At 40.8% G+C, this 11,782-nt stretch overlaps 1 protein-coding gene across 2 annotated transcripts in view; it reads left to right on the top strand.

Moving 5' to 3' along the window:
* Nucleotides 1–4,305: 4,305 nt before the first annotated feature.
* The window catches only part of ALAS2 (5'-aminolevulinate synthase 2), a 29,637-nt gene continuing 22,160 nt past the window's right edge, over nt 4,306–11,782 (top strand). For both annotated transcript variants that reach the window (XM_040266061.1, XM_040266060.1), the window contains exons 1-3: nt 4,306–4,385; nt 10,033–10,228; nt 10,888–11,010. In XM_040266061.1, the coding sequence (XP_040121995.1) occupies nt 10,048–10,228; nt 10,888–11,010 (304 nt within the window). In that variant the 5' untranslated portion in view covers nt 4,306–4,385; nt 10,033–10,047. The remainder of the gene's footprint in view (nt 4,386–10,032; nt 10,229–10,887; nt 11,011–11,782) is intronic.

Below are 11,782 nucleotides of genomic sequence, written 5' to 3'. Positions count from 1 at the left end.
GAAAGGCAGATTTACAAGCATGTACATGCTTCATTAACACAGCTTAAGAAAGACATTCCCATGAGAAAAATGCATTGGTTAGCTCAAGGTTTGAGATAAAGTTAAGTTCAGGAGGAACCAGGTGTCACCGTGACAACACAGGATTCAGTTCAATTCAGTCAGTTCAATCACTCAGTCGTGTCCAACTCTTTGTGACCCCATGGACTGCAGCAGGCCAGGCTTCCCTGTCCATCACCAACTCCTGGAGCTTGCTCAAACTCATGTCTATTGAGTCAGTGATGCCATCCAACAATCTTATCCTCTGTCATCCCCTTCTCCGCCTACCTTCAATCTTTCCCAGAATCAGGGTCTTTTCCAATGAGTCAGTTCTTCACATCAAGTGGCCAAAATATTAGAGTTTCAGCTTCAGCATGAGTCCTTCCAATGAATATTCAGGACAGATTTCCTTTAGGATTGATCAGTTAGATCTCCTCGCAGGCCAAGGGGATCTCAAGAGTCTTCTCTAACACCACAGTTCAAAAGTATCAATTCTTCAGCACTCAGCTTTCTTTATAGTTCAATTCTCACATCCATACATGACCACTGGAAAAACCATAGCTTTGACTAGATGGACCTTTGTTGGCAAAGTAACGTATCTGCTTTTTAATATGCTGTCTAGGTTGATCATAGCTTTTCTTCCAAGGAGCAAGTGTCTTTTAATTTCATGGTTGCAGTCACCATCTGCAGTGATTTTGGAGCCCAAAAAAATAAAGTCTGTCACTGTTTCCACTGTTTCCCCATCTATTTGCCACGAAGTGATGAGACCAGATGCCATGATCTTAATTTTTTGAACGTTGAGTGTTAAGCAAGCTTTTTCACTCTCCTCTTTCACTTTCATCAAGAGGTTCTTTAGTTCACATTCTGCCATAAGGGTGGTGTTATCTGCATATCTGAGGTTATTGATATTTCTCCCAGAAATCTTGATTCCAGCTTGTGCTTCATTCAGCCTGGCATTTTGAATGATGTACTCTGCATAGAAGTTATATAAGCAGGGTGACAATATACAGCTTTGACATACTCCTTTCCCAATTTGAAGCCAGTCTATTGTTCCATGTCTGGTTCTAACTGTTGCTTCTTGACGGGCATACAGATTTCTCAGGAGGCAGGTAAAGTGGTCTGGTATTCCCATCTCTTTCAGAATTTTCCACAGTTTGTTGTGATCCACACAGACAAATGTTTTGGTGTAGTCAATAAAGCAGAAGTAGATGTTTCTCTGGAATTCTCTTGTTTGTTTTTTTTTTTTTTTTTTTTTTTTTGATGAGCCAACGGACATTGGCAATTTGATCTTTGGTTCCTCTGCCTTTTCTAAATCCAGCTTGAACATCTGGAAGTTCACGGTTCATGTACTGTTGAAGCCTGGCTTGGAGAATTTTGAGCATTACTCTACTAGCATGTGAGATGAGTGCAATTGTGTGGTAGTTTGAACATTCTTTGGTATTGCCTTTCTTTGGGATTGGATGACAATACAGGATTGGACGAGAAAAGAAAAGAAAAAAAACATCAGCCACTTGCAGTTTTGTTTCCTCTTGCCACTTCAGTACCTTTGGCCTTCCTACCAAGGCTATTAACACTCTCAATAGTTCTATATTTTAATACTCCACTGTCAGTAATGGCTAAAACAAACAGAAGATCAATAATAGAGAACCTGCAAAACACTGAAAACTAACTAGAACTAATAGAATGTACAGGATGCTCTGCTGGCAATAGCAGGATTACATGTTTTTCTCAAGTGTGCATGGAGTATTCTCCAGGATATACCATAAATTGAGCCCAAAGTCTTAGTTAATTTTAAAATAATAAAATCATACAAAATATCTTCTATGGTGACAGTGGAATGAAACTGAAAGTCAATGACAAGTGAAACTGGAGTTTTCACATGTGGAAATGGAACAACACAGTATTAATCAATCAGTAGGTCAAAGAATACATCACAAGGAACATTATAAAATACTTAGAAATGTATTAAAATAAAAATACAGCCTATCAAAACATATGGGATGCAACAAGGCAATGCTCAAAAAGAAATTTATAGTTATAAAAACATACTTTAAAAGGAAATCTTAAACCAATAACCCAACTTTACATCTTAAGGAAATAGGATATTAAAATAGCAAACTAAATCCAAAGATAGCAGAAGGAAGGAAATAATAAAATTTAGTTATAATATTGTAAACCAAGTATATGTCAGTTAAATAATTAATTAAATTCTAAAAATCACATTGGCAAGTTGAAAGGATAAGCATGCAGACACTCACCATTCTTGGGGATATATAAAAAATGTATAGGGCATATTGGCAGTATCAAAAATTTAAATGTCTGTATATCCTTTCGGAGAAGGCAATGGCACTCCACTCCAGTACTCTTGCCTGGAAAATCCCATGGATGGAGGAGCCTGGAAGGCTGCAGTCCATGGGGTTACAAAGTCGGACATGACTGAGTGACTTCACTTTCACCTTTTGCTTTCATGCATTGGAGAAGGCAATGGCAACCCACTCCAGTGTTCTTGCCTGGAGAATCCCAGGGATGGGGGACCCTGGTGGGCTGCCGTCTATGGGGTCGCACAGAGTCGGACATGACTGAAGTAACTTAGCAATAGCAATATATCCTTTGACCCAGGCATTTTTTTTAGGATGCTACCATATAAAAAATATTCTCACATAGGCCCAAAGATAGTTATTGCAAGATTTTTCATAATGAAGTGGGAAATCCCTGTGACCTAAATTTCCATTAATAAGTGAGTGTTTAAATAATTTATGGTAACATTCAGATTCTGGAATAGAAAAAGGAAGAATTCATATAAAAGACCTACATGGCATATTGGTATGTGGTCAGATGGAAAAAAAAAAAAAGAAATTGCAGACCAGTATATTGAGTATGATCCAATTTGTGTAAATTTTATATTAATGATGATAATCTGCCCCACAGATAAAATTGCCTGCTTATGACACAGTCTTGCTGCCCTAGGATTGAGAGGAAAATGAGAAGAGAGTGAAAAGAAGAAAATTACAAAGTGATAAGGAGAGTGTAGTAAAAAGAGGAAATAGAGAACTTCACATGTTTAACTGTATATCCTAAAAGGGAGAATAGTGCTTAAAGAGTATGAGTTATGGAACTAGACTGCCTGAGTTCATAATTGGGCCCTGAACTTAGTAGCTCGGCAATTGTCTGTTATCTCACCTCTTTGAGCCCTAGTTTCTTCATCTGTAACATGGGGATAATAGTACCTATCTCATAAGGCCCTTGCATGTCTGTGTATGCATACATGCTCAGTCGTGTCTGACTATTTGTGACCCCATGGACTGTAGGCCACCAGTCTCCTCTGTCCGTGGAATTCTCCAGGCAAGAATGCTGAAGCAGGTTGCTATTTCTTCCTCCAGAGGATCTTCTCAACCCAGGTACTGAACCTGCATCTCTTGTATCTTCTGCACTGGCAGGCAAATTCTTTACCAGCTGAGCCACCAAGGAAGCCCCAAGGTCCTTATGAGGATGGGCTAAATTAACCCATGTAAAATAAAAACAAAAACAAAAACACTTAACAAAGGCTTGGTGCATAGTAAGCATTCAATCAACATTAGCTGTTATTTCTTGGGACCAGGCACTGTGTTGTGTTTTCTGTACATGATGTTATTGAATTGTTCCAATGACCTAGATATCACCTATGGAAGCTGACTGTTACAGAGCCCCTCCTTCTTGTACTACAGTTGCTTTGGAATTTTATTGCCCTCCTTTAATAGTTGAGGAAATCAAGGGTCAGAGGGATGGTTTTGCTCAAGGTGCCCTAGCCATATGCTGCTGCTAAGTCACTTCAGTCGTGTTTGACTCTGTGTGACCCCATAGACGGCAGCCCACCAGGCTCCCCCGTCCCTGGGATTCTCCAGGCAAGAACACTGGAGTGGGTTGCCATTGCCTTCTCCAATGCATGAAAGTGCAAAGTGAAAGTGAAGTCGCTCAGTCATGTCCAACTCTTAGCAAGCCCATGGACTGCAGCCTTCCAGGCTCCTCCATCCATGGGATTTTCCAGGCAAGAGTACTGGAGTGGGTGCCATTGCCTTCTCCGAATAGGGACGGTTTAATTCCAAAGCCAGCAAACTCATTTTACTACTCCAGAGGGAGAAGAGAAAGAAAATAAAGAGGGGATAGCTGGTACTGGGTGAGGGGGGAGGCAAGAGGGGACTACATTGAGTTTTATCTCTAACAAGGGCCTGAGATACCTTTGGGGCCAATGCAGGGCCAGGCCAGCAGAAGGCGGGGTGGGTGGAGCTGAGCCAAGGGAGAAGGGATAAATACCATGTCCTGACTCACAGCACCCAACCTGTCGTTCGTTCGTCCTCAGTGCAGGGCAACAGGTAAGTGTTGCTTTCAGCGTGGTGCCTTCTTTCTTGGTTTGCTTGCCCACCTCATGGCTGTATACGCTGACTCTCTGACCTGACTAGATCTGGGTTTGTTTCTTAGAACCTATCCCTCTGTCATTTTCTTTCCCGCACCCGATGTCTCTTCCTGTCTTTCCCTGTTTTCAGCTTCCCTTTTTCTTTTTTCCCTCTTGTTTCTTCGTTAGTTTACAAGATCACTCACTTTACTTCATCACTCTCTGACACTCTACTTTTCTCTCTTGTTTTTCCTTTACTCTGGCTCCTTCTTGCTTGGCAGACAGCAGAGACCAATGGATCAAAGTTTAGAGGGCGAGAGGTAGGGAGAGAAAACAGAGTTAATGTGGTATGATGGGAATAATGAACTGAAGGGAGAGATTTGAAGGAATTGAGAGATGAATAATTACCAGAAATAAAGGGAGATGGTGGGAGAGGAATTCTGTGTCACTAAAAGGGCCCTGTGCTGAAAGTCAATAGATTTGTTTTCTCACCTTAATTCACTGTGAGGCAAATCATTCACCCTTTGTAAAAGAGAGGTTGCCCTATGATTTCCACAACCTCATCTAAGTTTGATTTTGTGGTCTTCTAAATTTTTCTGTTTCTAAGAATTTCCTATTCTGATTCCAGGAATCTAAAATTCTCAATGCTTCTTCTGTGATGGGGAGAGGGTGCTAGGAAGGAAATTAAAGCCTGATGCTTCCAATTCTTGAAGAAAAGTGACCATATCCTTTCCAGACTTAACTGGTTCTTTCAAAGCAGGCTGCAAAGGGGACAGAAAGGTCAAGGAAAACAGCAATGAATGGTTTCTGGCTCTCTGCTGGGGTAGAGTTACGGTTAGCCCTTCTGATCTCTGGTACTGTACATTGGCTGCTGACACAAGAAAGGATTTTACTGTGTAGGGAAAATCTAGTAATGCTGTATAACTTAGGCCAAAATTTCACCATTATCACTTTGAGTGAAAGCATTGTTCTAAGAAGACCCCAGCAAAGATTGGTGCTTAAGTTGTTAAATGATGGAATGAATGAATGAATGTTCATCAGTGTCTGTAATTCCACTTCAGTTAGAAATCTGTTCCTATGATAAAGGCATTGGTTACAGCTCAAAATCAAACGTCCTGGAAAGGGACCTGGATTGATAGGAGAGTGGATTAATGTGTGGAGTCATGCTCTCAGTCAGGAAAATATGTAGTAATATTTGAATCATAGATCCATAGTGTTTAAGTTAATAGACTCTGGAACCAGACTCTGTGTGTGTGTGTGTGTGTGTGTGTGTGCACGCACATGCTCAGTCATGTCCAGCTTTTTGTGATCGCATAGAGTACCCCACCAGGCTCCTCTGTCCATGGAATTTTCCAGGCAAGAAAAACTGGAATTCGTTTCCATTTCCTTCTCCAGGGGATTTTCCCAGCCCAGGGATCAAACCCACATCTCTTGCATCTCCTGCATTAGCAGGCAGATTCTTTACCACTGAACCACCTGGGAAGCCCCCTGGAACCAGATTGACTAAGTTCAAATCCTGGTTCTACTACTTAGTAGCTCTGTGACAGGTTACTTAATCTTTTGGGGCCTCAGTTCCTCACCTTTGAAATAAAGTTGATATTGGTTTATACCTGACAGGATTGTCATGAGGATTAAATAAGTCAACGTATGTGAAGCACTTACAAAGGGGTCTGACACAGTGAGAACTCTGAGAGTGTTTGACTGTTAAAATCAGATGGAATCTATGGATTTATCTAGTCCAATGTCTGTGGAGAAATTGAGGCCCAGAGAAGAAAAGTGCAGGGTTCAATTTCATACAGTAAATTGTAACAGAAAAAGGACAAGAATCAGGATTGAGACAAGAGCCAGCTTTCCAGACCTGGTCTGGTATATTTATGATGTTAATTCCCTTGGCTATACCTTCCCTTTCCCTATACAGAAAATGTGGAATCTAGGATCTAGGCTCTCTAAACTCTACAGCACCCTATTCTTCTTCAGTGAAGTCACCCCCTGGTGTTATCATTTCTGCTGTAAAGCCAACCAGACCATCCTTCCTTTTCATGTTTTTTTTTTTTTTCTGCTGTGAGTAGCCTGACCAGACCCCTGGCTTGGAGAGCTCAGGCTTGAGCCCCCAGCACTTCCCTGAAGGCCAAGACTAGCCTGGTGTGCTGGTGTACAGGCCTTGCTCTCCCAGCGTGGGCCCTGCCCAGCCTGATCACCAATAAACCCTTAACCATACCTGCAAAAAAAATAGATAACACTTTTTTCAGTATTTACTGTTGGATAGGTACTCTTCTATATAATTTATATAGATTATTTTACTGCATCTTCACAACATTCCTGTGAATTTGAGTATTCTTGTTATTATCTATATTTTAAAGTTATAAGATGTAGAGCTTAAGCATGAGTTTTCTAATACCCCAGGGCTAGTGAGTAGTACAGCAAGGATTCAAATGTAAGTAGTCTAGCAGGCTGTGCTCTTAATACCCTTAATTGCCTAAAATACTTCTTTGATTCAATTTTACTCACTCCAATCCCAGGATAGGTAGTAAGACAGAAAGGAAAAAGAGCCCAAGGTAACTACACTACAAGATTATGGGTCATAAAGATGGGCAGGCAGAGTGAGACAGGACAAATTCCAGGAAAGGAGTATCAGAACAGAGAAACTGGAACTGAAGCTTGAAAGAGCTTGATAATCCAACAAATTCCAAGAAGTAGCCTATATTTCCCAGGTCTTGAGTATATATCATGGCTAAAAGCCTGTTAGAAGTGATGTGTGTAGTGAACTTCTGCTTTTATTCTGGGGGTGGGATTCACCATCATCCCAAGGCAGGACTGGACTTTGCTTTAAATATTGGGGTATTTTCTTCACATTACATACCCCAAAGTGGTCATTATTGTTGTTAATGTTGGGGAAAGGAATTTGCAGGAGCCTGGGACCTGATCATCTCTTTTGCCTGCCTCTCCCTTGGCCATTCAACCCCCCTCACCACCAGTAGCCAGGGCAGCCCCAGCCAGATGTTCAGACATGATTCTAGAAAGGAACTCCTTTTCTCCCCCACACCCTAGTCTCAGCTTGGGGAGTGGTCAGACCCAAAATGTGATAAACTCTGAAAGCCTTATCTGTGGTCTGCAGGCTCAGCCCCAAGCACTTTAGCCTTTGCAGGCAGGCAGGAGAAGGGAAACTCACATATCCAGATATGAGGGAGGCATCAAATTCAATTCATTACCTACCATATGAGGTAGACATAAATATCTTAAATTTAACTACTGATGAAAGCTGAGACCCAAAGAGGGGAAGTAACTTTCCAAGTATGTCCAACAAGGAGTTAGAGAGCTGGAACTGAAATAAGAAAAGCTAACATTTTCTTTTAGAAATTTTCCCAAAATCTTAACATGAGTTTCATTTAGTCTTTTCAATACCACTTGGCCTTTTCCCAATTTCAATATCCATATACCCTACTCCATACACCAACCTATGCTCTTATGACAGCCTATGAGAGTTGGACAGAGGATACTCTGCAATTGAACAAGGGAAAGAGGTTGCTTTGTGAGTTAGGAGGAGGGCATTTGCTCTGTGAGATCTAGAAGGGAGGGGTATTGCTCAGTAAGAGATGAAGGATATTGCCATATAACAACATGGCATGAGCTCCTCCTGCTCACTTGTCCCTCACAATATAAGGCCTTAAATAGTAGAGGTGTTGTTGGGTTCTACTCAGTAGCTCTCCTGGTGGTGGCAGGCCCTTAGTCTTCAAACATTCCTCCATCTTTCCCCCATTATCAAGTCCCATATTTTGGCTCACTCTCTGATGCTGGATGCTGTACTTTTTCTTTCTTTCTTTCTTTTTTTTTTTTTTTTTGCAATTATCTCACTTCTGTTTTTATTGAACTATTAGATTACAAGTCACAACCAATTAAAAACATGATGTAAGATCTAAACAGTATAACCTTTTTATTGTGTAGATGATGGGTCCTAAAACCTGCCCCTTAGCACTTTGTAAAATGTTTCTTTCTTCCACGTAATGTTATTAACATTTTTCACCATTAGGTTTACATAGATACATATAATCTACTTCTCCCTTTTGCTATCTGTAGCTTCTTTTCTTTTTATATCTCTCATTCCTCCCTCATCCCAACCCCCAACCCACCTTAGCCACCTCTCTGTCTCTATCCTTTGATCTTGTCTCTACTCCCTTCACCCTGTCACTCAGTCTCACTCTCATTTCTCTCAGTAGGGAGGGCCAATTCCTCTTCCTCTAACCATTCTTTGTTCTTCTCCATCTCCAGTCTCTGATAGAATTTCTCCTTTACTTTTGTGCTGACTGACTCTGTCCCTGCGGGATTCTCTCCTCTCCTGCTCTCAGTTTTCTGAGTCTTTGTATATTTCTGCATGCTTCTTGATTTTTGCCTCATATCCCTTTTTTGTCCTTCTGTCTATCTGTTTCTAACTCTTCTTCTGCTCTGTTACTCAATCCTTCTCCTCTACCCTTTTCCTCTCCTCTCTTCTCTTTTGTCTTCTCTTTCATTCTCTTTGTCTCATCTCAGTCTCTTCCCCTGCCTCCTTTATTTTCCATCATCCTCTTGTCCTCTGTTTTTTGGATCAGTCTTCTTCTTCCTGTTCTTATCTCTACTTGTCCCCTTTCCTTCTGACTTTGATCTTTCTCTCTCCTGCAATTTCTATTGTTCTAACTCCATCACTACCATTGCACTTTGTTTTCTATTACTTTCCGCCTTTTATCTTTCTTAATTTTTCATTTCTTATGACTCTTTCCATATTCTTTTCCCTCTGAGTTCCTGCTCATTCATTAATTTACTCCCAAATTCAATAAACATTTATTGAATAAATATTTAATAAGCTCAATAAATACTTATTTAAATTCAATAAATATTTATTGAATAAATTTGAATAAAATATTCAATGAATATCTGTTTTAGCCTCTGCCTCTTTCATTCACAAATAGATGTTTCCCAGATCCCTTGGGGCTGGGCTTGTTTTCATCTACATCTCTATTTGTGCTTTTCCAAAATCCAGGAGCAAATCTGAAGATAGTAATATACCAGTCTGGTGGGACATGTACCCTTTCATTCTATTTTCCTGAATCTACTTAAATTGGTACCTGTGGCCTCAAGCTTGTCTCTCTGTCTGGGCCTGCTCAGGAAAGACCCCTAGCCAAGCCTCAGGAGCTCTGGTCAATGGCATCGGTGTACATTAGCAGGTTGAATCTTCATTTATCTGAGGCCAATATTCTTAGAATGAGTCTTAGCCTTAAGTGTTGATCAAAGGGTTGGTGGGTTGTCAACTCTTATCCTGCCACACACAACATACTTCAATGATCCTTACCATCACAGAGTAGGTCAGTAGTCAAGTCTAAAACAATCAGAATTCAGGCTTTCTCACCTCCAGTGGGAACTCATTTCTTTACCTCTTTGATCTAATGATCAGTTTATTGTTTCTTCCTCTCAGATGCCCCTTTGATACATTTTAAGATTGGGAAATTTCTTACTCTGAAATAACAGTAAAGGCATTTCTGGGGAGGGGAGCAAACATCAGGTGAGAAGCTAAAGGCAAAGTATCAAACATAAGAATGACGCTTGACTTTTGGCCAGGACTTCATAGTGGAATCTCATCTCTTCCATATCTTATGCAGAACTTCAGGCTCAAGATGGTGACAGCAGCCATGTTGCTACAGCGTTGCCCAGTGCTTATCCGGAGCCCCACAGGCCTCCTGGGCAAGATGATTAAGACTCACCAGTTCCTGTTTGGTATTGGACGTTGTCCCATTCTGGCCACCCAAGAACCAAGTTTTTCTCAAATCCACCTTAAAGCAACTAAGGCTGGAGGGGGTAAGAAGTCACTGCTGACAAATGGGGGGAAATGTCTGGGTCTTAGAGATAAAACTCCAAGTCATACTGGTCATTGTTACCTAATAACTGGGAGGGTTCATGTGAAAAGTGTCAATGAATAATAAACTGGCCTAAAAATACACCTCACTTCTGACTTACGTCAGTATCTCTAAAAAGAGTCTCATTCTCGTGCCCCTCACATTCTATACACTCCAGTCATGCTGAAACTACTTAAAATTGTCTGGATTAACTATCATTTTAAGTTTCTATGTCTTTGCTCCTGTTAAATGACTCTGTCCCATTATCCTTTCCAGAGCATCTCAAACTTCTCATGTAACACTTAACTTGGACACCATCTCTTCTATGAAGCCTGCCTAGACTTCCAGCCTGTCCAATTCCAATTCTGGGTCATGTCCCTTCCCTCTTCTAGCCCATGTCTTCCTTCCCATCCCAGCACTGTTCATAATGTGTCTTCAGTATGTGCCATTCCCAACAACTTAGGAACTCCCTTAGCACAGGGACAAGATACATCCATCTTTGTGTCTCTACCATAGCCTGAGATAGAGCTTTTAGTTATAGAACATCTCAGTGACCATTGTTAAATTTACAGCTAGAAACTTATAGCTAGAAATTCACTACCACTTACTCTCTTTGCATAGATTCTCCATCTTGGGCCAAGAGCCACTGTCCCTTCATGCTGTTGGAACTCCAGGATGGGAAGAGTAAAATTGTGCAAAAAGCAGCCCCAGAAGTCCAGGAAGATGTGAAGACTTTCAAGACAGGTTGGAGTTAAGTTCCACCTCATCTAACATCTACACTTAATGCTTGATTTCATTTTATCATGGTCCTGAGCTAGGCTAATCCAAAGGCAACTGGTACACATTCCATGATGGAAGTCCAGTCTTTTCTAGGAGAACCACGGTAGGCAATAGCTTAAACGGTGCACTGAAATTCACCCTCCCCAACACATATGCATGCTTCTATAACTTTTAGCTATTAGTCTAAAATGAGCTCCTACCTGCTGTCTCCCAAGGGACTAAATGGATTCCAACAGGCTGGGCTCCCACATATAAGCAACACTACTCTATGACAGTCTGGATTTGCATGAAAGAGTAAGTTTTGGAAGTAGGTACATTCTTTAGATGAGTATTGAGGTCAGGTCAATTCAATTGGTGCAAAACATTTAAGATAATCACACTTGAGAGTTGGCTATACTGTCAACATCTTTCACAGAACTTTGTGGAATATAATTAAGAGTAAAATTTTCAAAATTGAATTCTAATGACTTTCAGAAAAGAAGATTAAGGGACACTATCCTGCATTTACCTTCCAAGTGTAAGACTCAGCATTGCTGTTCCAGTTATCTCACCCAAGGGAAAGTCCTAGTGAAGAAAAGTGTAATTCACCTTACGGATGGTTTCATGACATATAAGTCTCCAATTGGGGAGATGAGAAAAAGCTTACTTTTCAGAATATTTCTTCTCTCTGTACAAGGCTTCTCTACTTCCTAACCTTGAATTTATATATGTTGTATTCAGTTTAAAGAGGACAGCA

Source organism: Oryx dammah, unplaced genomic scaffold, assembly GCF_014754425.2.
Source record: "Oryx dammah isolate SB20612 unplaced genomic scaffold, SCBI_Odam_1.1 HiC_scaffold_23, whole genome shotgun sequence".
NCBI lineage: Eukaryota > Metazoa > Chordata > Mammalia > Artiodactyla > Bovidae > Oryx > Oryx dammah.
Note: the sequence above shows the minus strand (reverse complement) of the source record. Positions and strands in the feature narration are given on the sequence as shown.